This window comes from Leishmania major, chromosome 29, assembly GCF_000002725.2.
Source record: "Leishmania major strain Friedlin complete genome, chromosome 29".
In the NCBI taxonomy this organism is placed as follows: Eukaryota; Euglenozoa; class Kinetoplastea; order Trypanosomatida; family Trypanosomatidae; genus Leishmania; species Leishmania major.
The window spans coordinates 523,982-551,136 of NC_007270.2; the positions used below are offsets into that span (position 1 = coordinate 523,982).

General features: G+C 55.2%; 6 protein-coding genes and 1 non-coding gene across 7 annotated transcripts; all 7 read left to right on the forward strand.

Annotated features, from left to right (window-relative positions):
* Positions 1-4: 4 nt before the first annotated feature.
* On the forward strand, positions 5-895 carry LMJF_29_1300 (conserved hypothetical protein; the record flags this gene model as incomplete). The annotated part of the gene is made up of 1 exon (XM_003722161.1): positions 5-895. The coding sequence occupies one exon, from the start codon at positions 5-7 to the stop codon at positions 893-895; it is 891 nt and encodes a 296-aa protein (XP_003722209.1).
* A 2,131-nt stretch (positions 896-3,026) lies between these two features.
* On the forward strand, positions 3,027-4,910 carry LMJF_29_1310 (putative carnitine/choline acetyltransferase; the record flags this gene model as incomplete). Its single annotated transcript, XM_003722162.1, has 1 exon — positions 3,027-4,910. One exon carries the CDS (start codon positions 3,027-3,029, stop codon positions 4,908-4,910), a length of 1,884 nt encoding a protein of 627 aa, XP_003722210.1.
* Positions 4,911-8,677: 3,767 nt separating this feature from the next.
* On the forward strand, positions 8,678-10,024 carry LMJF_29_1320 (conserved hypothetical protein; the record flags this gene model as incomplete). Its single annotated transcript, XM_003722163.1, has 1 exon — positions 8,678-10,024. The coding sequence occupies one exon, from the start codon at positions 8,678-8,680 to the stop codon at positions 10,022-10,024; it is 1,347 nt and encodes a 448-aa protein (XP_003722211.1).
* A 1,560-nt stretch (positions 10,025-11,584) lies between these two features.
* Positions 11,585-13,363, forward strand: LMJF_29_1330 (putative serine/threonine-protein kinase; the record flags this gene model as incomplete). Its single annotated transcript, XM_003722164.1, has 1 exon — positions 11,585-13,363. The coding sequence occupies one exon, from the start codon at positions 11,585-11,587 to the stop codon at positions 13,361-13,363; it is 1,779 nt and encodes a 592-aa protein (XP_003722212.1).
* Positions 13,364-13,952: 589 nt separating this feature from the next.
* Positions 13,953-14,179, forward strand: LMJF_29_ncRNA1. Its single transcript, XR_002460966.1, has one exon. It is a non-coding gene (non-coding RNA).
* Positions 14,180-14,255: 76 nt separating this feature from the next.
* LMJF_29_1335 (hypothetical protein) lies at positions 14,256-14,372 on the forward strand (the record flags this gene model as incomplete). Its single annotated transcript, XM_003722165.1, has 1 exon — positions 14,256-14,372. One exon carries the CDS (start codon positions 14,256-14,258, stop codon positions 14,370-14,372), a length of 117 nt encoding a protein of 38 aa, XP_003722213.1.
* Positions 14,373-18,154: 3,782 nt separating this feature from the next.
* Positions 18,155-20,074, forward strand: LMJF_29_1340 (putative RNA-binding protein; the record flags this gene model as incomplete). Its single annotated transcript, XM_003722166.1, has 1 exon — positions 18,155-20,074. The coding sequence occupies one exon, from the start codon at positions 18,155-18,157 to the stop codon at positions 20,072-20,074; it is 1,920 nt and encodes a 639-aa protein (XP_003722214.1).
* Between the last annotated feature and the right edge of the window lie 7,081 nt (positions 20,075-27,155).

The window sequence follows — 27,155 nt, forward strand, 5'->3', positions numbered from 1 at the left end:
GTGGATGGCGGGGGCGGCGTGGGCCAGCCTGGGCAGCGAGTTCAAGAGTGTTGCGGAGGACAAGTTTTTGAAGCCCATTCCGGACCAATTCCTGACGCCGCGGGCCACGACCGACATCCAGCCCGCCGAGGAGCTGCTGTCAAAGCTGGTGGAAGAGAACGCGGAGCGGTACAAGGGCATCGACGTTCGAGACCCATCCTCGATGGCCATCTACGAGGGCGAGCGGCCGCGGTGGATGACGATGGGCGGTCAAGTGCGTGCTGTATCAGAGTTCATCTCTGGCCACCTATGCCACCACATCTCGCTCTCTGAGTGGAAGGATCTGTTCGACCTAGAGTACGCGGAGATGGACCTGACGTACTGGCTGTACGTGCTGCATGTGCACCTCGTCAGCCGCCGCGCGACAAGCATCCCGATCGAGAAGTTCAACCGCCGCCGCGAAGTGCTGGAGGAGCTGCTGGTGACTATGTTTGATGGCTGGGCGGCTACGTCCGAGGACATCATGGGCCGTCCGCCACTGAACAAGATTAAGTACTACATCCGCGACATGTACTACGTGACGGCAGTTAACTTCGAGGAGGCGCTGTTGCACGACGGGCCAGGGGCGGATATGATGCTGATGGGGTTTCTAATGAAGTTCTGCCCGCTTCCGCGGCCGGAGGATGTGCCGATGTTCACGTACTACACTCTTGTCCATTACGTCCGCTTTCACACAGCCCTCTTCGACCGCATTCCGGATGAGGAGTTTGCCAAGGGGAACTTCAACTTCTTGAGCCCGACCGACCCGCTCATCTTCAGCAAGTACAGCGATATCGCGTACGACGAGGTTATTCGCGGCTGGGCTGTGGAGGAGGGGGAGGACGGTGCCGGTGAAGCGGCACCGGCTCACTCGTAGCGTCGTTCTGCTGCCGCGCACTCGTGTGGCACCACTTCGTTTTCCTTTTCTGCAGCGCTGACTAAGCACGCACAGTGTTGTGCTGCCTTGTAGTGGTGCTGCCGGCAGCTGTGCGGATGCCCCCCTCCCTCCCTTCTTTCGTAGTCGTTCGCTCTTCTGTTCCGTGTGTGCGTCCCACAGCCCTCGCGTTTTTCCTTTCCCCTCACGATCCCCCCCTGCTCGACGCATGTTCTCCTCCCTTTGATGAGTCGCACGCTTCTTCGTGTTGTTAGCGCTTCACGACGGCACGAAATTGAGAGGAAAACCGCGTCCGGTAGAGGCCTATGGACGTGACGGTTGAGGGATGCCGGAAGAGAGATCAGGGACGGAGCAGTAAGGTTATGTGTGTCTGGTCAAGGCGTGTCGATTGCTTCAAGGAGTGTTGCTGAGGTGGTGGCGTGTCTGTGTGTATGTGCGTGTGTCTCTCTCTCTCTCTGGTTGAGCAAGGACGCCTTCTCCCTTGTTCGCTGGGTGGTGAGTGCCCCTCCTCTTGGCGATCCAAAGCACTGTGCGTGGGTATCGTTCTCCATGCACGTCTGTGGTGGCTTCGGTTTTGTTGTCCGGTTGTGGGGCTGTCGACGTTCACATTCTTTCCATTTTTGGTGATTTCCTTGCTAAAAAAGGAAACAAAAGCAGGCACCACTGGCACACAGCCACACACACACACACATATATATATATATATGTACACACACGGCTGCCTCTCTGTGTTCGCGCGAATGCACGAGTATGCGTGTGCTTCCGTGTGAGGTTGCTCTGGGTTCACACCTCTGGCGTCTACGCCCCTCCCCCTCCTCCCTTTCTCCACACAGACACGCCCGCACAAAGTCTCAGAGGCCCTTTTTCGCGGCTGCACGTCTCCTCAATGTTGTTTTCTGTCGTTTCCCAATCTCTCTCTTCCCCTCTCTCTCTTGCGCGCGCTCACACACTTTCTTCTGGGCGACGCGGCTGTGCATCTGTCGGTTGCATCCACGTGCCTCTGAGGAAGAATACAACTAGTAACGCACACAGACGCACCCCGTACTCAAAGCACGCCGCCATCCACGAAAAGCACGCACATACACGCAGATTACGCGATTTCTTCGTCCTCTTTACCCTCCCTTTCCGTTTTGGTTTGGGTTTCGTTGCTTCGATTATTTGTTACTCCTCACATCGGAGACACGGTGCGTCACGCACAGTTTTTATTTTTATTGTTCCCCTTTAACGACGACAAAGAAAACAGAACCAAGCAGAGGACAAAGTATCCCTCCCCTTCCCCCTCCCACCACCATCACAGACGCTCTCCTTATCATTCCCGCTTCTCTTTGGGCATAAAAAAAGTGTGAAAAGGACACCCCCAATTTTTTTTTCTGTTTTTGCTTTCGTTTAGCGTTAGTTGGTTCTTTGGCGTTTGATGTGTATGTGTGCTGCGCTGCTACGACGCGAAACGGGTCCCACCTCCTCACCATACGCACGGCGCAGAGCACTCCACATAAGAGAGAGGGACAACCAGCGCTGCTGTCTCTCCGCAGTGCGCCCCTCCACGCACGCGCGCATACACACCTTGTCGTCTGTGGTGTGGGAGCTCGTTTGACTGCCCTCTCGCGTGTAGTGAGGGAGCGGTGTGTAAGCCTCCACCAAAGCGGCGGCGAAAGAGACGATATCAGACGGTAACGGTCTCTCTTTTGTAGACTCTGTTTGCTTCGCGTATTGGCACCAGCAGAACGCGTGTGACGAAGCGCTCGTGCACGAAGTGACGAAGACGGATCACGCTTCCTCGCCGTCGCACAACAGAAGCGTCTTCTTTGTTTTTCTCAGTTGCGTTCCACAAGAACCCGCGGGCGTCCGCGTGATCGGTAAGGGAGAGCGATTTTCAGCGCCATTCACTTCTGACCTTTTCGTGACGTGTCTTGATACTTAGATTGTTTGTGCACCCCTATTATCTCTTGCCTTCGCGGAGAGCGTGAGAGAGACGAACCCAATCGCACACACATCTGCCATCGCGAGCGGCTTCAGCCGAGACGGAGCAGCGGGTCATCGCTCTTCTTTCGGGCTTATATTTTATCGCGTTGCAGAGACTGTATTCCCTCTTCCCCCCTTTTTCCAGCTGATCATGAAGCGTATCAGCGCCACCGAGCTGCAGGGCAACGTGCTCAAGCTGCCGCGCCTGCCCATTCCGTCGGTTGCGGCCACCATGGACGGGTACCGCTCATCGCTGCGTGCACTGTGGTCACCCGAGGTGACGGCACCGCACCTAGCCAAGCTGGACGCCTTCGTCAACTCCTCCGCCCCTGTGCTGCAGAGGCATCTGGTGGACGCGGACATGGCCGCCGCCGAGTCGGGCAAGGCACCGTTCACATATGTGGAGGGCCTCTTGGCACAGTCGGCCCTCAAGAGCCGTTCCCCACAAGAGGTGAACATGAACGCTAGCTTTGTTCTGCAGCAGGACATCGCTGGGGCGGATAGGACGCAGGCTGGAGTGGCATCGGCCCTCACATACGGTATTGCGTGCTGGATTCAGGAACTTCGGACGAATGGTCTCTCCGTCCCGGCTGATCCGGCGGCGCAGTACGATGTGTCGCCGCTCCTCACCGAGTTTGGCCGCAGTCTCATTCCATCCAAGGAGACGGATCTGCTACACACCACGCCGCTGGAGAAGCTAAGCCACATCATAGTACTGCATGATGGCCACCCTTACATGGTCCGCGTCTTTGATGAGCACCAGCGCGTGCTCGACCGCAGATTGATCCAGAAGGCCTTCGAGCTGATCCTCACCATCACTCCCGACCAGGACAATACGTCTCCTGTGTCGGTGCTGACGGCTGGTAGCCGCGCTGTGTGGGGCCAGGCGTACCAAGAGCTCCTCAAGACCCCCGAAAACGCCGAGGTGCTGCGCCTCTTCCACGAGAGCATCCTGGTGGTGTGTCTCGACAGCATGAAGTGGGGCAACGACGAGAGTCTGGCAGAGGCCTCCGCTCTGCACGGCAGCAAGGAGGAGCTGGAGAACCGCTGGTACGACAAGCATCAGATGATCGTCTCCGAGGATGGGCAGGTGGCGTTCAACTTCGATTCGACAGCGAGCGACCGCGTGCACTGGGCCAAGTGGATAGGCGACGTACTCTCTATTCTGAAAGAGAGGGGTGTTAGCGGAGGGTCGACAGATGACATCGACGGTGCTGCCGTGAGCCGCATCGTGCGCCACCTGAGCGTGACATACGGCAAGTCGTTCGTCTCTCACATCCGCGCGGCACGCCAGGAGGCGCTGGCGATCGTGACGGACACCGAGGTGCACTCCATTCACCTTCCCTGTGGCAGGGCGCAGCTGTCCGCGCTAAAGGTGAAGCCGGATGCGTTTGTGCAGATGTGCCTCCAGTTAGCCATGTATAAGATGCGCAACAAGCTGTACAGCACGACGGAGGTGTGCAGCACGGCCGGCTTCTTTCACGGCACCACGGAGCTGGTGCACACGACGTCTGAGGAGATGCTGGCGCTGGCGAAAAACCTCGCGCAGCTTCAGCAGGACGGCGAGCACGCGGCGGCGCTGGACACGAACGGCAAAGAAATGCTCACTAAGCTGATCCGCGCTACGAGCGACCGACACGTCGCCCTCACAGCTGCCGCATCACGTGGCGAGGGCTATGATCGCCACCTTATGGCTCTACGCCACGTTGCGCGGATCAACGGTGACAAGGCCGCGCTTGCCTTCTTTGAAGACGACCTGTTCCTCAAGACGAGCAGGTCGGTGCTGAGCACCAGCGAGTTTAGCCAGTCGTGGCTGCGGTACTACACTTTCGGCCCCATGCAGAGCAACGGCTACGGCCTCGGGTACGTGATCGATGAGCAGGAGGTGCGCATTTCTCTCTCCGCCTTCACGAACAGCCCGACAACGAACGTGGCGGACCTGAAGGCGGCTCTGATGCTGTCCTGCAACACCCTCTGCGAGGTGCTTGGAGGCGTGCCAGCCGCAAACACCGCTGCAGCAGAAGCCCCAAAGTGAGCGCCTTGCAACAACAAAAACGAAGGAGGAGAGGTGTGTGTGTGGGGGGGGGCTCGAGGGGTAGAGGGAGAGGGGAGCATCCGACGCCTATGAACGAGAGACAGACGAGAGGCTTGGCGTGCGCACTTTATCGCGACAACCCCCCCCCTCCCCAACCAAGCCCACACGGAAATCCAGCCAGCACAGCGAGCCGCTAATGCAGCCTTCTTTCCTCTTGTTTTCCGCTGTTCAGGACGCGCCACCTCACCCGCTGATCTCGCGCTCTCTTTTGCGCAGCGTTTCTTCGTTGCGGGTCATGGTTCTCTTCGCTCTGTGCGTTGCTATACACACACGGATTACTGGCAGTCCCCTCCCCCCTCCCCCTTCTTCCACTTCTCTACACAACGCACGGGCACTATTGCTGGCACCAACCCACAGGCAGAGAGAGAGAGAAGGGTTATGGTCGTGGCGGTGGTGGGGGGGTGAACACAATAATCAATACGAACATTGTTGGCCCAAAACGGGCCTGCGTTGGTGTATCGTGGGGAGGCGTTTCGCAGGGTGTCTGGCCCGAGTTGGCAACGCTCATCCCCCGCTCCTCCCGCCGCGAACATCGTTCTGTCCTGGTGCTTTCTGTCTCTCTGTCTTCCGCCCCTTTTCTTGTCATCGTGTTCGCCCTTCTCCTTCGCCTTTGTGGAGGGTACGCGTGAATATCGCCGTCTCACCTTCTCGTCCGCCCCCACCCCACCGTTTTCTCTACCAGTTGTCCCTCCCCCTCCCCCCGCATTGCGCCTGTGCGATCTTTTGTTTGTTGTGTCGCTGACTTTCTCGAGCGCCTCCTTGTCGAATTTTGTTTTTGTGTGTGTGAGCGCATAGAGAGAGTCCAGGAAGAGGTGGCCCACGGGGAAGATGGGGAGAGAGGAGGGGCGGGGAGAGGGAGGAAGGCACGCCGAATGTTTTTCGTTGCGCTTTACCCCTCCTCCCTCGGCATCACTTTTCTTCGCAAGCGTCTCCGCACCTCTGCGCACTTGGGTCGGTGCGTCTCTGTCTGTGTCTGTGCTTCACATTTTCCTGTTCTTTGTCAGGGCGGTGTGTCTATGTGTGTGTGCGAGTGAGCTGCTTTTCTCATTTCTGTTGGCACGCTTGTTTTCGTCACTCTCTTTTTCTCAGTAGCTTTGCTGAAAAAGGTTAACGTGTTATCGTTTGTGTGATGATGTCGCTGATGTTGGTTTCTTCATCTTACTGTCGGCCCACTTTGCACCTCTCCTTGTTTTTGATTTCCTATGGGCGCTCTTTTACATCGTATGCTCCGGCGCCCACCCTTTCTTTTTTTTTTGTTTGGTTGAGACTTGCTTGTGCTTCATATCCCTTCCTCTTATTAGCGTCTCTCTCTCTTTCTTCGCGTGTGTGTGTATGTATGTGTGTGTGTGTGCGTGCTCCTTCTCTACGCCGCAGCCGACACGGGGATGTTACCTCCTCCTCTTCTATGCCTGTTAGGGGGAGCATTTTTTTTGTTTGTCCCTTGTGGCGTGGTTCTCGCGTCCATTTGAGGTGAGGGAGAGGGGCTATATGGTGTGCGAGTAGCAGGGCAGAGTGTGTGCTGCTGGGTTTGCCTGTATGTGAAGTGTTCGTCGTTGATTGGTGTGCCCGTTGTTTCTTCTCCATAATCTACTCAAGCCAGCTTCACTTTTGTGGCTTGGTGTACTCTGCAGTGAGATTAGGGCACGCTGCATGCGCCCTCTGAAGTAGGTCTCTAAAGGGATACCAATCGGTCAGGTAAGGGGACGTTGCCGGTAGTCGGTCGTTTTGGCGTGCACCTTCGCTGAGGCCAACGACACGGTCGGGTCGAATGGGGGAGGCTGGGTGTAGCTGGAGACGCGGAACGAAGAGGGACAAGAGCGTACGAAAGCTGCTTTTTCTCTTTTGCGTCAATGCCGCTTACGAGCAGCCTCTGGCTTCCGCTGAAGGGAGTGCATCACGCCAACAAGAGGACACGTGTTTCTGGGCCTTGCTCAAAGGGCCTCTTTCACGTTCTCTCACGGACGCTGCTTGCGAGTCTGTTTCTCTCTTGTTTTTCGTTCGCCTCTCTTCCGCTCCCACGTCTCCCTTCTCTCCCCCTCGTAGTCTCACATTACTTTCTACTTGTTCTCTTTCGGGTTTGCTGTCGTGAACTGTCTCTGATGACGGAGGGCACCGCAGTGCGTGGTATCGCAGGCTCCCGTGCACCCCCTCCCCACACCCTGTGTGGGACGGAAGCCAAGCATCCCTCCCCCTCCTATCCCTCCCGATGCTGGGCCGCTTCTGGTGGTGCCAGTGACAAGTGCCGACGACGTAGCGAGGGAGGCCAGAGAGATGCATCGCCACTGATGTCGGCCTTGTGGTCCTGGATGGCGTTACGCGTCGGAGCCGCCTGCGACAAGGAACACGTCTGTGCCATTACCGAGATGGTCAAGGTGTCCACGGGACTCGAGCGCATCGCACTCGACCCTCTCGCTACCTACCGGTGTGTGGAGCCTAAGTGCCACCCCCGAGGGAGGGGTGCACCGAGAGTGGTGACCGGCACGGTAGGGGAGCGGCTGTGTGGCGACCCGCGAGGCCGCGGGTGGGTGGGTGGGTGGGTGGAGTTGGAGGGCAGAAGTCATGCTCTCCGATGACACAGTGGAAATCTTGCGCTGTAACGCGTGTGTTCACGGCTGCTTCGCGCCGGGCGGTGGGGTTCTGCGACAGGCCAGGCAGAGTGAAGCTCAAGACATGCGCTATGTCAGAATGGATACATTGAAAAAAGGGGTTTCTGTGACTATTAGCCAACTGGCGTCCCTATGCTGCGTTGTCACCCCGCCCTCCTTCCTTCTCATTGCGAATCTTTCGTTGGCTCTGTCTCTGCCCCTTCCACCCACTGGCAGGTCCACTGCATTCGCCCTCCATCCTCTCTGTTCCTGCCTCCCTCATGGCGTTCTTGTTGCGTGTTGTCCGCCTTCTTTTACCTTCTCTAAAAGACACGCACAGCAACCTCTGGCGAGGACCACGCACGCGCGGAGGCGCGCTGGCATCCCAGATCCGAGACACACGGATCCATGAAGGTAAGATCAGAAGGTAGGCAAAGGAAGATAGACAGTCAGAGCAACACAACTCACTCGCCTGCTTGGCTGTGCACGCGCACACTAAGAGCAGCTCCCACAGCCTTCCTCGTCTCTTCCTCGCGTCTTTGCGCCAGGTGCGTCCAAGGTTCTTGTCCAGCGAAACCCTGAGTCTTCCGCAAAAGCGAGCACAGCGCGGCGGCGAAGGCTGCGCAGGCTTTATCTTCCCTTGCTCCTTCTTGCCTTGTTCTCTCCCCTCCTCCTCGCTTCTTCCTTCCACTCTAGGTGTACGCTTGTAACACCCTCGCACCCTCTTCGTACTCTCTGTGCCTCTTCTCTCTCCTTCTGTTTCTTGCTCGCGTTTGCACTCCCCTGCTCACCATCGCCACTGCTGCGTGAATGCTGCCGCATGGCAGCCACGCGTCTGTGGACGAAGTCGTTTTCCGCGTGCGTGCTCTGAGAGAGAACACCAGGAAGGCAGGCAAAGGAGTCGCCAACTCACCGCTGCGCGGGCGCCTCCTCATCGTCTTCTCCCCACCACCAGCGCTGTGTGCGGCTAGGGCTTTGGACGGCAGAGCGGCTGATTCCTGTGCCGCCTCCGCTTTCATTGTATTGGTAGGCGTGTGTATGTCTGTGTGTGCCTGCTCGTCTGCCCGTCGTATGTGATTCCTTTCAACTTGGAACCGAAGCACTCCTCGCTGATCGTGCAAAATGTCCCTCTCATCTTCCATGACGGTGGAGCAGCGCATCCTGCAGCGGCTCTCCGCCTGCGCCGAGGAGGCCATCCCTTATGAGCGGCTCAAGAGGGAGCTGCAGCTCGGCTCCAGCGGCGGCGAGGGAGCGGTGCGCCAGCTGATGGAGCAGAATCGTGTGCGCCTGCGCCGCGGCAACGGCGCCGACACGCAGATATACATCTCCATCGTGAACAACATTAACGAAAACCTGTCTCTGGTGCTCGACGCGGTGCGGGGGAGCGGGTCCAGTGGGATCGATCAGACACAACTGCTGAGCAAGGTGCGGATGCCCAAGACGGAGCTTGGCAAGGCCCTCGCGGCGCTAACGGCGAAGAACCTCATAAAGGAGCACCGCTCCTTCACGAACCGGGCGAAGCGCATCTACACACTCTTCAATATTGACCCGTCGACGCACATCACGGGGGGCGCCATGTACTGCGGCGAGGAGCTCGACGTCGCCTTTGTGGATGAGTGGCGTCGCGAGTTGACACGGTTTGTGTCAACGCGGCGGATGGTCAGCTTTGACCAGATCAAGCGGCATGTCGAAGCAGTGCAGAGCGCTGCCAGTAGCCGTGGCAGTGGCAGCGCTCTGCCCACCGCAGGTCTTGCGGCGAATCACCCGTCCGGCACATCCACTCAGCCGTACAACCTGCCCGTTGTCTTCACCATGATTGACTCAGCGATGCAGCGGCATGTCGGCGGTGGCCCGTCGTCGTCGACGTCTGGCATGACATCCGCGGGTAGCAGCTACGCGTTTGTAGCGAAGCAGCTCTCCGACCTGGACCTGCGCACCCTCGTTCACACCCTCGTCCTCGACGGCGTACTGGAGATGCTTATTCCAGCCACCACGGAGGAGGTCAACACACCTCAGTACCAGCTTGCGCACGGCCAGAGTGTGATGCGGCACTTCACGGCGCAGGCGCGGCGTCCTCGCCAACGGACTTTGTCGACAGGCATGGAGGGGTCGGCGCTGCAGCGCGTGCGCCACGAGAATGACTCGGCGTTGGGGCTGTCTGGGCACCCGTCCGCTGCTCCGTCCTCTTTGGCGTCAACTGCTGCGGCTGGTGTCGGGAGTGGGTGCATTCCCGATATAGAGGATGACGGACTCAGCAGCAGCACCATGGAGGTCCTTCGCCAGTCCAGCCTCTGGGAGCCGGCGCCCGTCTCGCAGCCATCTTCGAAGGACGCTGTTGACGGCTGGTCCTACATGCCGGCTGTGGGTTTTCCCTGCCTCGGGTGCCCCCTTCTGGATCAATGCTCCGTTTCGTGCCGTGGCGTGGTGAATCCGAAGGGATGCACCTACCTGAAAGGCTGGCTAAGTTGATCCCCTTCCTCCTCCCCCAGAGACAAGTCCAGAGGTGGCACCACGAAAGCGAAACATCGAGCAGCACCGTCGCTGTAGTCTCAGCAGTTGTGGAGGGAGTTGGACCTTCCGGCGGAGTTGGGAGGGGTAGGGGGTTTGCACTGTTGTCTATGAGCATGTGCAGAAACGGAGGGATGTGGACGGTGGTGGTGGTGGCGGTAAAGCTGCCTGTCCGTACGCACGCCTTTTTTTCTCGAGCGCTGCGAAGGAAAGACTCTCTCACACCCGACCCTATCATCTCTCTCGTCTCATAGCGGCGACACAAAACTCGGAGTGTTTGTGTGTGTGTGCGTATCTTCTGCAGCGCAGTGAACCCTCACTCCCACTCCCCCAAACTAACGTAGGCGTTCCACTGCACACCAACAGCGCACAACTACAATACAGGCGCTTTTTGTTTACTCCCCCCCCCCTCTATGCCTTTGCCTTGCTCTAACGCGCGCCTAAGAAATAACCGCACACACAGACTCACGCTCACTGCGCTCAGTGCCACCGCTGTCGACGTCAGAGGTGAGGGCCAAAGAACAGTGGCGAGAACGCGGGACTCGATGAACAGAGGGGGCGTCGTCCCCTCACACCTCTCTTTCTCATGTGGGCGGGTGCCCGTGTGCAAGTGGGGCGTTCGCCTCTCTCTCTTGCTACTCGTGTTCGCTCGCCATTCCGTTTCCCTCCCTTGCCTTCTCCCGAATCACACGCCGGGAGAGCATGAACTGCGCGCGGCAGCAGCCGACCCATCAGAGGGTGATGTGGTACACATGGGACAGGCCACACCTTCCTGCGTGGTGGCGGAGAGGAAGCACAGCTTTCCCCCCTTGATGGCCACAAGACGGAAGGACGCGAAAGCTAAGCGAAAACACAAACAAAAGCGGCATGCGCCACCGTTTTCCATCCATGTCCGGGCGCTATGGGCCGGCGAAGAGGGAGGCGGAGGGTGGCAAAGCCCGCGTGGGCCATCCGCATCTCCTCCACCGCCTTCTCCGCACGACGGATTGGCCTCTTTTTGCCCTACACACGAGGGGGCGCAGATGTTTGTGCCGGCAACCGTTGAAAACCTTTGCATTTCGCTTCTGCGAGCAGCTCGGCTTCCTGCAAGCCCGTCTTCCTCTCTAGCTTCTGCGCTGCTCGCTCTCGTCTCCCTTCCGTCTCCCCCCCCCCACTGCTCACGCACCCCCACAGACGGGGCGCCGTTTCCCAGAGAAGGACATCGACGTGGCGAAGCGTGAGTTGCCTGGTTCGGCGGAAAGTAGAAGAGCAGCACAGAAAAAAATCGTTTCCTGCCTTCTCCTGCTGCTGCCGCGTGTGGTGGTGAAGTGAGGCACCGACTCTCACCACAGACGTAGAGATTCACGCACGGCCTTTTTGAGAGAGAGAGATCCAGGGGGCCTGCGCAACACACCGCACAAACACACACACACACACAGAGGGGCGCCTGTGCTCCTTTGCTTCCCTCTCTCCCTTCCTGCCTGCCCATTATCTGCATGAGCATCTAGCCACTCTTGCTGCTGCAGCCTTTACGAGGGGACAATGTCATTGCCGTGCCCCTCCTCATCCTCGCCTCTGCTAGGCAGCATCACCAGCGGTGTTCGCTCGCCGTCAAGGGGACCAGTGCAGCAGCAGCAGCTGCTGCACCAGCGACATGCCTCGATGCGACTGCGTCTCCACAAGGACGGCAGCATTTGCGCATGCCCAGAGAAGTCTGGTGGAGGTGTCAGCCAAGCATGCGCTCCGCCGCTGCCGGCTACTTCGGCCTTTGCTCGAGGGAAGGAGGAACCGAGCGCAAAGCGTCATCATGCAGAGCCGTCATCTTGCCCAGGACCAGGCGGCGACAGCAGTTCTGTCGACCGGAGTGCGGCGGCGACAGTCGTCACCATTGCCGCTCCTCTGCTTTCTATACCAAACCCCTCTTCGCGGGCTGCGCCTTCGCCTTTTCGTTTTCTGTGCACATCTGTCGGTGGGTGCCCGGTGGTCGGGGCGAAGGATGCACGCGTTCACCTGCCAGACTCGTCAGCACGTTGTGACGTGAGCGGCAGTGTCGCTCCGAGGGACCTTTCGACCACATCTGCGCACTCAAAGGCGCATTCCACGGCGGCCGTTGGGCGGGCCTCGCCCTCGTCGGGCGTCGTGTCACCACCGCTCTCTGCGACTTACCCCTCCCTCGTATCTGCGTCTCACGGCGCACGCGTCGTTTGCTCTCATCCGCAGTCCGCATCGGCGTCCACCGTGCCTGGCGCTACCATTGACACATCAGCACCGTCGCCAGTGCCATCGCCGCCGCACCGCATCCATCAACACGAGCTTCGCCCCGCGGATTTCCGTCGAGAGGAGGTCCTCGGTGAAGGGAGCTATTCGATCGTCACCCTTGCCACGCACCGTGCGTCGGGCTTGTCTTTCGCGCTGAAGGAGATCGACCGCAGCCGCCTGCGATGGCGACCGCTGGAGGCGCAGCTGCGCTGGGAGATCAATTTGCAGCGGACGCTGCGCCACCCGCACATCGTGCGACTCTACAGCTACTTCATTACGCCAGACTGCATCAGTCTTGTGTTGGAGTACTGCAGCGGCGGGACGCTGCTGAGTCGGTTGAGAGCTGCACCACAGTACCGCTTGTCGGAGCGGCAGGCATCGCGCTACACTCGCCACGTGGCGAAGGCGCTGGTACATCTGCACGGGCTCGGAGTGGCGCACCGAGACCTGAAGCTGGAAAATGTGCTCATCGATGCAGACGGCATCGCCAAGCTGGCAGACTTTGGCTGGTCGCGCTCTGTCGTGCATCCGTTGCCATCCAGTAAGTCAGCGGCTGCTGCTCAGACTGCAGGCGACAGGAACGACGCACCATGTAGCAGCGCGGAGCACAACACGAGCAACGAGGACCCGACGGAAGGGGTGGCAGAGGGTCGCCGCACCGTGTGTGGCACGCTGGACTACCTCTCACCTGAGATGGTCTCCGGCCAAGCACACTCGGCCAAGACAGACGTCTGGTCGCTTGGTGTCATGCTGGCCGAGATGCTGACCGGCACGCCGCCCTTCTACACCGAGTCGACTCAGGAGACGCTTTACGCCATCCAGCGGCTGCCGCCCAACCTCACCGGCTTACACCCTAAAGGCCACGGACCAGGGCTCACTGGTAGCGGTGCCTCCACCTCGGCCAGCGTGTGTCTGATCCTCGACGAACCTGTGGCCCTATCTGCAGGCGCGCTTTCTCTCATTCACGCTATGCTCCAGAAGGACCCGTCGGCGCGACCGACTATGCCGGAGGTGCTGGGCCACCCCTGGCTGCAAAAAAAAAAACTCGCTAGGAAGTCATGAGGCGAAATAAGTGGCGTGGATGCCCTTCCCTTTGCCTGGCACCCTGTGCCGCTTCTTTCTTTGAATCCCCTTGCGCTGCCTGGTGCTGCCTGGTGCTTATCCGCGTGCGGATGCTATGTACGCATGGCTGTTGAAGCGTCTCAAGGACAGCTGCCGTTGTTGGGCTTCTGTTTTTGTCGCGCATCGCTTTAGAGTTTGGCGTGCCACTGTTGCACGTATGTGTATAGAGCAGCCGCTCCTTTATCGGGGTGAATCCTCCAGTAATTTTGCCCACACAATGGCGCATGAGAACGAAAAGAAATGGCGACACACGGCTTTACTGTGAGACTTACCCTGTACAGCACATGGAAAAGAGGAGGAAAGAGATGAGCCAGCACAGGACAGCTTCTTTCCCACATCCCCGCCTCTCTCCGCTCGCGTTGCGCGTGATTTTTTTCCACCTGACGCAACCCACTGCGACGCTCTCCGAGTCACCTGCTTTACAGAGCCGGTGGCTGATCCCGTTGCCGCGAAAAATCGTCTCTCCTCCACTCCCACGTCTCTCTCTCTCTCTCGCCCAATCTCTCAAACCGACCCCCTTCACCTAAAGCCCTCCACGCACGAAAAGTCACGCACAACACAGCCGGTTACTTCGTTTCTCCTTCTCTTTTCTTTTTTTTGTTCTTATTTGCATTTCATTAAACATTTTAAAGTTCACCTCTTCCTTCACTGTCGCCACGTGTGTGCTTCGTCATTCTGGGTCTGTGTGCTCTGTCCTCGTGTGTTTTTTCTCGTTTTCCTCCCACCCAATCCACCTCGCTCCTCTACGAATCAACCACACGCAAAAACTCAACAACAGCAAAAAGAAACAAACAAGAAAAGGAAGCAATCGACAGAACGGTTGGGTCCATCAATGCCCCTTCCCTTCCTTGGCTCGTCGCTGTTCCTCCTCTCTGGCCCGCAACCGCATATTGATCGACTAGTTTTCTTTCTTTTCCTTTGTGTGTGTGTGTGTGTGTGCGTGCGCTGACCGCGTACTCGACTTGCAATCACCCATTCCTTGCTCGCCCCACCCGGGGTGCACAGGTTATCCACTTCTTTCACTTTCTACCAGCCTTCACCCTCATCCCATCCACATCTCCTCCCCCCTCTCTTCCCACCTACCCATTCACCGAACCCTTTGCCCATCTCTCCGTTTCCGTCTCCCTTGCCTCCTTTTATTTTGTTCTTTGCCTATTTTCTTTCCGCTTCTGCCTCCTGCAACAAATTCACGGGATTGATAAGCGTCTCCTCCGCGGCTGTTCATCAACAACCCCCCCCCCTCCACTCCCCCACCCCTTCGAAAAAAAAAGAATCTGCAGCGGCGCTCTTCGTTTCGACTCAGAAGGCCTCGCTACTCGTTGACGTTGTGTGTGTGCGTGTGCATGTCGAGCGTCTCTCTTTTCGCTCTTGAAAGTCGAATCTCATCATTATCGTCAACGCTTTCTCTCTCTCTTTCTCTCTCTTCGTGTGCGTGCGTGTCAGTGCGTCTGTGCTCTTCCATCAGTGACTTGTTTCCTTTACCTCTCCTCCCCCCTTTCCTCCCTTCCACGCCCCTCACACCTGCCGATTTCTGGTACTTGTCCCTTTTCCCTGTGTCTTTCTGTGGTGCTCTCTTCTTCCTCTCTTCGTTTTCTGTCTGTCTGTGTGTTCCGTGTTTTTGTTTATCTGCCACCCTCCTGTTTTCACTTTTGGGAAGATTTTCTGTGGTTGGCGTTCTTCTTTTAGCGGTTTTTTTTTTCCTTCCCCGTGTCTTTCCCCCCTTTTTGTCGTTTCCTTGCTCTTTCTTGTGCTTCGACGTGTGTGTGTGTGTTTTAGTCTTCTCATCCTTCTCTTCACTCATTTTCTTTTGTGTGTAATTCCTCTCTCTTCTATTTCTCCATTCTCTCTGACCGCTCAAAGGGGCTCTCTGTTTTCTTCCCCCGTCGTAACTCCCCTACGTCATTATCAGCACCGTCCTACACCTCTCCCCATCCCTCATCATCATCTTGCTCTTTGTTTCCCACACAAGCCCTCCCCATCACTCCCCGAACTCTCTCTGACACTCCATCGCACACCCACCCACCCCACTTCATAACCGGTCAGACTTTCACCATCAGCTACGCCTTCTGCATCAGTCCTTCTTTTTTTTTTCACCCCCCTTACCTGCTAGGCTTCTCTCACATTTACAGCTCTTGTGCGTTTCCTATTCTCTCTTTTGCGTCACAGCTACGCTCTGACGACTGCCTGCCTGTGAGCGTGCGCCTGTGCGCGTGCTTGGCTCTGCCCAACCCTGACTCGGTGTTACTGCTTAACTTGTATCTCACGTGTGCGCATAGCTCTCCCTCTCCTTCTCCCACTGTGTGTGTGTGTGTGTGTGTGTGTGTGTGTGTGTGTGTGTGTGTGTGCTAGCACCACAGTTGCAAGCGAAGCTCGAGAACGGGGAAGAGAAAGAGAGAGTGATTGCGCTGCTTGCCGTGTCCATCCCATGGCATGACAAAAAAACCAACATATCTATCTATCTATATATCTGTCTGTCTCTTTCTCTCTATCAATATATATATATATATATATAAACATCAAAAAGGAAAGGAGGGAAGGCAGCGAGTAAGTCGGCCTACGGGATCCCAACAGGGAGACACACTGATTTTATCAAACACGGGAGCGAAGCCAACCGTTCGGCTTCTTTTTCGAGAACGTCAAAAGCGAACGAAACAAGCAAACAAAAACGAACGAAAGGGAGTGAACCACGCAAACGACAACACCAAAACAAACCCACCTTTGCCTTGGAGGAACACACAAGCACACCACATACACGCTTACTAAATCCATACACAGAGCCCCTCCCCCCACCGACGTGTTCGTAGCTCTTTCTAGTTATTCTACACCCGTAACGGTGGTAGCGGTCTATCTAATAGCTACATCACACCTCCAGCAGCTCTTCGCTCTTTCTATCCCGCTTCTCCGAAATCATTTATTCGTTTTCCCCTTACCTTTCGGCGTCTCTCTTTAGCCAGACAGTTTGTAAGCGTGCGTACGTGGGCTTGCTTCTCTTTCGCCTTCTCTCCTTCGTGCTGCATCCTGGCGTTTTCGCTTCCTCCCTCTCCGTCTGTTTCTGTGTGCCGGTATTTTCTTGTGCGCCCCCTCCATCACTATCTATCTCTGTCTTTCTGTGTGTTTGTGTTCCTGTGTGTGCGCGTTATTTTCCCCCTAAACTCTTTTCTCCTCCTTTCGCTCTTTACTTTCATTTTTACCTCTCCCTCTTCTCAGGTCGCATATTTTTAAGAGGGTGTGCACACGTGCACGTGCGTTTTCTTTTTCTTTGCTTGCCCATCTCTCATCATCCCCTTTACGCTTCTCTCTTCTTTTTTTGTCGTTTCGTTGGCTCTCCTGTACCTTTTCTCCCTTCTTTTTCCCTTTTTTGAATTTGAATCGCCTTCTCACGACGACGGAATACCGCGTGCAATCGGTTCCTTGTACGCTACCACCTCCTCCTCTTTTACTCTCTTCCTACGGCACCAGATACACATCTACACATCTATCTATATCTCGCTTCTTTTTGTTGTGTTGCTTGATTGCTACACGCCCTCACTCGAAGCAACAAGCACGCTGAGGCCCCCCTCCCTTCTCCTCCCAAACCTCTTATCCGAACCTTGCTCCCCCATCTCATTTCTGCACTCACCTCAACGCAAGGCGTAAAAAGAAAAGGAGATACCCTTACCATCACCTACGCAAACCCACCCACTAACACATCCTATCTCACTCGCTCGCTCGCTCGCTTTATATAACTCTCTTACATTCGCTTGCGCACACTCACACTCGGCGCCTGTGCGTTTTCTCGCTTTTTTCCCCTCTTCTCCGTTTCCAGCTGTTTTTTTTTTGTTTCCAGAGCACGTGTGCCGTTGTGTGACTGTTGTGCCCGACAGAGAACGTGACCGCTCCAGCACGCGCAGGCTCGCTTTTCCCCCTCTTTCCCTCTTTCTCTCTCTCTCTCTCTCTTTGATTTCGGTAGCGCCGCGAGACAAAGGTCGTCCGTTCTCCCCCCCCTTCTCCCTCCTTCTCCCCCCCCCCCCGCACACACACACGGCGGCGGCGACGACGACGACGACGAGAGCAGCAACAACAAGAACAACAGCAAAAAAGAAAACAGCAAAGGATCTTGTTTCAGTGCGTTTTTTTTTTGGGCGTGCGTGTGTGTGTTTACTGTATCGTTTTTGTTGTTGTCTCACTCACACGTTCTTTGATTGGCGCACGATTGAACCCCACCTTTTTTTTGTTGTTGTTTCTCATCTTCGATCATCTTCTTGGCTTGTTCTTGTGGTGCTCTCCTTCAACTTGCTCTTTGCGTTGTCGCACGCACACCACATCTTCCGCTTCTTCAGGCCTCATCGATAGAAATACAGGAAGCGAGAGGAACAATCGATAAAAAGAAGTGTATGCGTGTGTGTGTGTGTGGCACACAGCTTATTTGTCACCGATCATTATCTCCTCATCTCTCATAACTGCCATCTCTTCTCCTTTGTTGATTCAAGCTCTTTTTATTTTTTTTTTTTCGTTTCTCCTCTGTCGCGCGGTTTTTCTTTGGCGTCCTCACACGAAGACTCGAGCGACTTGCCTCTCTCTCCCCCCCCTTTTTGCTTATCTTGAGGTCTTTCCCTCTCTCTTTGTAGCCCGACTCCTCAGTATCGTTTACGTATTCGCTTCTTCTCATCACCGCGCACACTTACAGGCCAAACAGGAGGCGCGTTAACGGGATAGTCTTTGCAAAACAACCACAGCAACAACAACAAACTAATGTACTTTGTCGCAGCCGCCCCGACGCCGGTGTCGCCGCCAGGGGTCATCGCGACATCTGCCCCTTTGCCGTTCGGCACCCCGATGAAGGACATGTCGATATCGTTCAGCAACAGCAATTCTTCCACCGCCGTTTCTGCGGCACCGCCATCGTACGAGGCTGTCGCGCTGGACCCGAAAGGCCCTCGCAGCCAGACAAATCTCTTTGTGCGCAAGCTGGCCTCCGCTGTGACGGAGGATGACATGCGCAAGCTGTTTGAGCAGTACGGCACGATCATGTCCTTCGCACTCATGCGAGACATCCACACCGGCGAAAGCCTTGGCACTGCCTTTGTACGCTACAGTACCCACGACGAGGCCAGCGCGGCCATGGCGGCTCTCGACGGGCGTGAGCTCTACGGCCGTCCCATCTCGATTCAGTGGGCAAAGCGTGAGCACGACAGCACTCCGTGTGGCGACGCTCGCCGCAAGATACGCAAGCTTTTCGTGCGCAACATCCCTCTCGACGTGACAGCGCGTCATCTCCGCCAGATCTTCTCCAAGTTCGGATCCATCAGCAACGTTACCCTGCATAGTGACACGGCCCCCGCAGCCGCCCGCGACAACGGCGACAACTCGCGCCCGGCCAGCCAAATGCGCAACATCGCTTTTATTCTCTTCCAGGACGACGACGTTGCGGAGCAGGCCGTGGGCGCGCTGCACAACACGTGCCCGTTTGACAGCTGCGAGGGGATCCCGCTCATGGTGAAGCTGGCCGAGGACAACCGTGACCGCATCGACCGAAAGCAGCGTTTCTGCGAGGGCAGCGTGGCGAACACGACCGCAAAGGCATTCGCAACGGCCATGATGCAGAGCAACCACCTCTGCACTGCCGCCTCCGTCTCGCCGCTGACCGTTCCTCTCTCCACGCCAGCCTCGGCAACGCTCTCGCCCCCGACGCTGTCGATGGATGTCAGCCACAACAACCCCATCTTCATTCACGAGGGCCACGCGGCTTCGCTGCCGCCGAGTGGGCAACAGACGCTGCCCTTCACTGTTTCAGCGCCGACAGCCACAGCGACTCCCATGCTGCAAACCACAGTTGATGCGAACGGGAACACTGCGTACTTCTACGTCCCACCCTCGCCGAACAACGGTGTCGCGCAGCAAGCGCTGCCAGCTTCCGCAGCCCCTGGCCAGTACGTCATCGTGTCCAGCGGGCTTCAGGGCTTTACGGCGGCGAACAGGGTGGTGTCGCAGCCGTCGCAGCCCTTCTACGCGGCGGCTGCGCCTCCATCCGTGCCGCAATACTATCAGACCGTGACGCTGCCGCAGGTCTTTGCGGACGCGCAGGGCCAGCCGCTGCAGCCGCAGTCGAACGTTTTCGTCTCCGGCTACTACTCCTACTCTCCTAACCCGCAGTCCTCTCCGCAGACGCCACAGCAGGTGCCGATCTTTGAAGTGAAAGCGGCGCCCATGACACACCCGCTGCACACCGGTGCGTCGGCGCCAAAGGCGGCTAGCGATGTCTTTCAGAACCAGTCGCCGCTACAGCACCAGCTGGCACACGCTCAGCCGCCCTTCTCGGTCTCACCGCAGCTCAGCAGCCCTGGTGGTGTGCGGGAGCCTGTCCCGACGACGGTCTTCTCTGCGACGGACAGCCCAGTGAACGGGGCTATCAACTCCACCAACACCGTTCCGCTCCAGCTGCAGGTGCCCATGACACTCGTGCCGCACAGCGCTGCGGCGCCGCTGAGCGCCAATGCCAAAGCGCGAGGACACTCTTGCTTGGGCCCGACAAGGGACGGTGCGCACGCTGCGGCACTGATGTGCGAAGTGCCGATGCCCTCCATGGTGCCGTGTATCGAGGACGATGACGTGACGTGGGGCAACGTCTCTGCCAAAACGCCGGCTGCAGCTGGTGTTTCAAGAAGCTTGTGATGGAAGCTAACAGCTGGATGTGGGTCGGGTTGGACTGACATACACAGACGCGCGCACACACACACACACACACACAGGCATACGCCCATCCAGACACCAGCACAGAAGAGATGATGCACTGAAGTGCCCCATTCTGTGTTCGTGTATGTTTGTGTGCCTCTTCCTCGCTGCATTTTTTTTTGTTCGCTCACTTCGCTTTTTCTATGGCGCCTTGTGTCTTGTTTTCTGAGGTTATCGTTTTTTTTTGTTTCCTTCTGTCGTTGATTGACTTTGTCCCCCCTTTTTGCTTAAACATGCTAAGCACTCAACAGTTTTCGATGTACGGTGCCTTCTCACTTTCTCTGTGGGGTCGGCTTCATCTGCGCGTGTTTTGCACTGAACACGACACTCTGCGTCTGCTCGCGCTGATGCAGCTTGCCCATGCTGCTGCACAACAGCCTTTACACTCTTAGGTTGATGCGCTCTTTTTTTTTTTACGATTTTCTTGACCTCCCCATCCCTACATCCCTTACCCTTTCCCTGCTCCTTCTCTCTTTCTCTCACCTGTTTATCAGCCACGCTCTTGCCAACACCGTCGATTTTTTGTTGTTGTCTCTTCCCTCGCTATACTTCACTGGCCACATCTTCCTCTCTCGTGCTCTGGCGCTGTGTGTGACGCTTTGTTAACGGAGAGCGCGTGAGCGCAGGAGGGAATAGAAGGAGAGGGTGAAGAACGAGGCGAAACAGAAAAAAAAACGAGTATAGATAACGGAAAAGAGGCGCATGGGTGACAGGACGCACATTGCGGACGGCTGCTGCTGCTTTGGCGAAATCGTCAGTTTCGCGGCTTCGCTTCTGCTCCCCTTCTGGGTCTCTCCCCCTGCAAGAGAGGAGGCCTCCTTTTCTTTTTTTTTTTAGTTGCCCTTTTTTATTTGTTATATTTGTCGCGTCTGTGCGCTTCCCCTTCATTTTACTGCCTTGGTCTCTGGAGTTTCTTGTCATCTTATTTGTGCTCCTTCTTCTTTTTTTTTTTATTTTTTTTTTCTCCGGTTTCCGCTGTCTTGCATGGCTTTTCTCTCTGCCTCGCTTTGCCGTGCAGGCTTTGTTCTTCTTCGCGTTGAAGGACGAGGACTATGCACAGTGGCGTGCACTGTGCAGTTCGCTCAGCGTGTCCTTGCCTTTCTTAGTCGCGCGTATGAAGCGTGCGCGTGTGCTTTGACTGTGGTTTCTCACTGCGATTCCATTTTCTCGTTGCCAACGTGACCGCATATGTGTTTGCGCGTTTTTTTTCCCTTTCACTTATTGCTTCTCTCTTTTTTTTTGTTGGCCCCATCAAATTCTCGTCGTGTTCCGTCTTCTTATTTTGTCTCTCTTTTCATTGTTTTTTTTTTCTGTTGAGCTCTTCTCTTTGCTTTTCTGCGTGCGTGTATGCGTGTACACATTTGTACAACGTCTCTCTCTCTCTTTCTGTGTTCGTATAGCCCTTTTTTTTCCAAAGAAGGGAGGGGCAATTTGTTCGAGCCAACAACAACAAAATAAGGCAATAAAACCAATGCGCTACGCTGAGGGTTCAACAACAAGCCGCAAACACGGAATGCCGAAGACGAAGCCCCCCCACCCTCCCACCCACACCAATCCCTTCTCTCTCTCTCTCTCCATCGTCTGCTGTACGTTGGCAACTTTGTTTGTTCAGTTTGTTTGTTTTTCGTGTTTTTGCGCTCGTCTTGTGCTTTCGCCTTTGCCTCCTGCCGATGAAGCTGCTGCTTGCTATTCTTCTTTTACTTGTGTGCTGTGCCTTGGATGGCAGTCTGGCGTCCTTCTTTTTCTGCCTTTTATAGCACCCGTAATTTATTGTAGCGCTATCTAAAGCAGCATTGACGATGTATGCCCATTTTTCCCTGCTCGCTTCACATGTGCTCCACGCATGATTCGTCGACTACCACCAGCAGCACCATCTGCTGCAGCACTCTGCGCACGTTTTCGCCCCTTACTCCATTCTTTACCTCTACTCCTCTTGGGCCTCTCTCTCGTTCTCCCCCTTTTCTCCCTCGTACGTGTGACTGCTGTACGTGTTTTTTTTTTGTTTTTGCTTTCGTTCTTCGGCGTGTGCGCTCCGACCATTTTTTCTTTCTCGGCTCTTAAGTGCCAGTCCGCCACGCTCATTCCTGGATTTCTTTGAGCGGCTCTTTCTCATTCCTTTCTCTATGTCTCGCTTTCTGTTGTTGTGCGCGTGTTTGTGTTCACGCTGGCAGGGATTCAGCAGGGACGTGAACCGGCCCTCTTGGCAAGCGAAGAGGGCGCGTTTGTGTGGAAGGCGCCTCCATCGTCCCGCCTCACGTTCCCCTTCCCCATCCACACAGAAATGTGTGTTCGCAGGGTTAGGGACAGCAACAACGACAATGAAAAAAGAACGGAAAGCGATTTTGAAAATGGATTCCTTCAAACAAAAAGGAGGGATGGATGGAGGCAGTGCAAGGCGAGGCCGCTAATAACGAAAAACAAAAGCAGTGGGACGGGAAGGTGAGCCTAAACGAGTGTGTGTGTGTGCGTTCGACAAATAGGCGGAAGGTGCTCGCGGAAACGGAGGTGAGAGGGGGATGCGCGACTGCAGTGCACCGCTTCCGATCATCGTCACACAGGCGTCAACGGAGCAGCAGAGAAGAAGCACGGAACAAAAAAAAATCAGAAAAAGAGGAAGGAGTCATGGAGGCAGGAGACGAGGCGTGTTGGCACTGCATGCAAAACTGATGCTGGGAGGAGATGGCATCTCTGTCGTTTTTCGTTTGGTTCGGTGCCTCGCCCTGCTCCACTCACCTCCTCTCCCTAGGCGCTCTCCCCCTCTTCTGCCTTTTCCCTTGTCTCTTCTCGAGCATACCCATTTTTTTTTTTGTTTTGCTGTTCCGTTGCGTTATTTCCCTTTCAGCAACCGCTGCTCTTCCCTTCCCGCGTTTTTCGGCTCCCCCTCCCTCGCTTTTCTCCTTCATCTCACAGCTGCATCTCCTGCGCTTCTTGTTTTTCTCCTTTTATCTCCTCGTGCTCGTAAGATGTGAATAATACGAAAAAAAAAAAGAATGTCCCTACGCGTGTATGTGTGTGCGTAACTGTTTGTCGTTGTCGCATGCGCGCGCTGTGGATCGAAGCCGTCTATTTTTCGGGTTTGTTTATATATATATATATATATATATATATTTGAATGTTCTTGCGTGCACCTGCGTGCGGCTCCACGTCGCTTTTCGATGCTGTTTTGTGTAAAGCAGCTTACTCTTTCCTTTCCCTCTTTTCTCGACGGGTGCTTCTTTGTCTTCTCAGCTTCTTCTCCCGACCTTTCATCCCTCGTCATTAGCCGCAGACACAGATGCTTGCCTGCTCACGCGATCGATGTCTCTGCGGTTGCGTGCTTGTTTTTCTTTCTCTCCTTACAAAATCTCTGTTTTTGTTTATTTCTCCTCCTTGTTCCTTTTTTATTTTGGACCGATGCTGCTGTTTTTTTTAATTCGTCTCCTTGCTTTCCTTTAAGGAGAGGAGACCGCTACACCCACGCACAATACGCACACACAATACGCACACACAATACGCATCCACGCATGTGCACATTCCAATGCACACCGCTTCTCCCTCCCGCGTGCATGCCATTGCCTACGGAAACGATATCTGCGCCTTTTTCTTTCCCTTCTCCGTCCTCCCGGCTCATACTCGGAAGCGGAGGTGATGGTGATGCATGTGTATGTGTGTACGCGCGCGCCCCTCATCCTCACCCGGTATCTTTCTTTGACACATACACACACACACACACACACACACACAAACCAACGCGGACCAAACAAAAGTGTGGTGGTGGTGAGGAGAGGAATCAAAGAATCACGCAAAGCATAGGAGAACAGTGAAAGCTCATGGCCATGGCCTACACATCCTGTCGTTTCTGCTTTCTTATTTATTTTCTTCGTCGCTGCTTTTTCGATGGTTGTGTGCTCTCTCTCTTTTCCCTCTATGCTTGCGTGCATGTCTGTGTATGCGCGTCCGTGTTTGTGTATGTGTGTGTCCGCGTGTGTCTGTTTTTCTTTCGTATGCGTCTGCGTGTGTTTGTGTAGCTTCTGGTATCACCTAGTAGTAGTCCTCTCTCCTTTTCTTGTATTACTTGGCCTCTTGCTCTGCGTGCGAAGAGCTCGTAACTAGTGCGATGAAGTTTTCACCGCTGCTGCCTCTGGACATCCACACTGTCCCTCACCCTCTGCCGTTCGGTTTCTCTCTTTATCTTTTTTCCTGTCGATCTCTTCTATGCTTCTTTCTTCGTGAGGGTGTGGCTGTAGGACTTTTCTGTTATCTGAGACGTGGCTGCAGGCGCCTTCGTCTTCTGAGCTCGGGGTTTTACATGACTGCCGAACGGTCGATTCCAGCTTTCTTCGCCCTCCCGCTCTCCTCTCTCTCTCTCTGTTTCGTGTCCCGTGGTTGCGTTCACCTCATCTCCATCGCTCGTATTGTCGATCGCTCTCTAATTTTTGTTTACCCTCTCTTTTGTTTTTGTTTTTTTCGCTGTCTCTCTCTCTCTCTCTCTCTGTTTCGTGTCCCGTGGTTGCGTTCACCTCATCTCCCTCGTTCGTATTGTCGATCGCTCTCTAATTTTTTGTTTACCCTCTCGCCTTTTGTTTTTGTTTTTTTCGCTGTCTCTCTCTCTCTCTCTCTCTGTTTTCGTTTCTGTCTCGTGGATGCCACCTCTCTTCTTCGTCCTCGTCTTCCTTCGTTGTGCTGTGTCGCACGTACGCGCTTTGTCTTTTTCCCCTTCTTCGTTTCTCTCCGCTGGTGTGTTTGCCCGCCTCCCTTTTTGTCGCTTTGCTTCCGGCCATCGTATTCTGTCGCGTATTCTCTTTGTGCGAGTGTGTGTGTTTCATGTATGTTGGATGTGCGTGTCGGTTTTTTTTTTTTTCGATTGAAGGACCCCGCTTCCTTTGCGTCTCTTTGTCGTTGGTTGTGCGCTCTTTTTTTGTTGTTTCTGGTTGTGCTTTCTCTATTGAGTTTGCTGCGCGTGCTCCCTTGCCCCCCCCCGTTTTTGTTCTCCTTCCCTCCCTTTACCTGTTTTGTGTGCTTGATGGCTGTCGACGCCGCTTCCCTTGTCTCCTTTTTATTTTGCTTGAATTTCTGTTTGTTGCTCACCTTTTCAACGCGCTTGCTCTCTTTCTTTCTCTCTCTCTCTCTCTCTCCCTCTCTTTCCTTTTCGCTAGCTTTGTTTTCTCTTGCTCCTCCAGGTGTTTATTTATTTGTTTTTGTTTTGTTTTGTTTTGTTTTGTTTCGTTTCATTTGTTCCCTCCTTCGCTTTCTTCGTCCTCCCTCGTACCTTGATGATGTTTTGGAACTCCCATTCTCTGTACGCGGTAATGCACCCGCAAGAAAGCCTTGGGTGCATATGTGATCGAATATGTAGGTATGTATGTGTGCATGCGCGTGCGCATGTGTGCATCTTATATGTCTCCCCGTTTTTCTTTCCCGTTGAGGAGCTTCAGTCGACGCGGGTCATGAACGACCTCTTTTTCTTCTTCTCATCCATAATGCCGCTCACTTACACGCCTATATGCGCTTCGTTTTCGTTTCTTGTGCCTCGGAATCCATCCCTGCGGTCAACCTCGTCGCACAAAGTGCAGAAGGTGTAGAGAGCAGAAAAAACGGTATGCCAACGATAGGCAGGTGAAGCGGTCTCTGTACCCCCAACAACAAAAAAAAGAAGAAGGTGTGGTGGTGGTGGGCGTCCAAGAGAGCGGTGGAAAGGGTACTGAGTGCCTGTGTGTGTGCGTGTTCTCGGAAGCATTGCACCACCCTTACACATTGCGCACACGGGTACATATGCATGAGCAAGCGTCTCGGTGGAGGCTAACGAAATAGCCTCCCACGATCAAGCAAGTGGGGAAATGAGCGTGCACAGGTTTGACAGGCTTGTGTGCCCGCTGGCGGGCTTTCTCTGTGCGTGCGCGTGTGTCTGTGTGCGTGTTTTGCTTTGTTGAAATCGGGTGCTCGTACTTTTGTAGTGTCTGCAGCACGAGCTGACAGAGAAGAGGAAGCGGTGGGATGGCTCAAAAAAAAAAAAGATACTGTCGCCATCATCTGCGAGCGTCGCCGGTGTGTGCGTGTGCGTGCTGCTCTATCTCAAGATCACTTTTTTTTGTGCTGTTCTCGCTGCCATTGCCAGTGATTCCCGTTCTTTAATTTCTCGGGGGAGCTGTTGCACTCTTTCTCTCTGTTTTCTGCTTCTGCATAGGCACCTCACTCCCTTTCCCCGCTCTCCTTCTCGCCCTTGCCCCCCTTTCCCCCACCCAGATCCTTCGCTCTGACCCTCTTGCTCGATCCAGATTCTCTTTTTCTTCTCGCCATTGTCCTCTATTCTCGTGCTTTCCGACGGCGGTGGATACGAGCATCGCTCTCCCCCTCTTCCTCCTACACACACACACACACACACACTTATATTTCTCTTCCCCCCTTTTCTGGCTTCATTTCTCTCTGCGCCCTCTTATTACATCTTTTTCTTGTTTTGCCCCGGGCGATGTGTGTGCGTGTCTCTCTCTCTCTCTCTGTGCTGCATGCTCTTCTGTCTCCTCGTTGCATCTCTCCCTCTCCCCCTTTCTCAGGCTGGTCTCTCCCTCGTCATCTTAGTGATTTCCCTTCGTCTCTTTGCTCCTTCTTTACGTTGCTTGCCCCTGCTCCTCGCCCCCTCGCCTTTTTTTCGTCTCTTCTCTCCTCCTGTTTGCCGTCGCCCCCTCCCTCACCCCCTCTCCATGTCCCTGTCCTCCTCGGCTCACGCGTCTCGTGGAAGAAAGAAAGGAGCCACCTCCCTTCTCTATTTTCTTTTTTACTGTCTCGTCTTCGCGGCGTCCGTCTCTTTATTTGATTTTCGTTTAATGCTGTCCAGGTCGCTCTTTCTCTGTCCTTCTCGTTACCTGTTTTCGTCTTTCCCTCCCTCCTCTGTTTGGACATGAGTGGTGCGGAGGGACGGGGCTATTCTGCCTCTCTCTGCGATCTAGGAGAGCATACCTTTCCTCTGCTTTTCCCCTTTCTCAGTTCCGGCTTCCTTCGCCTCCCCCTCCCCTTCGTACCCCCAATCCACCCCCTCGTCTTCTCT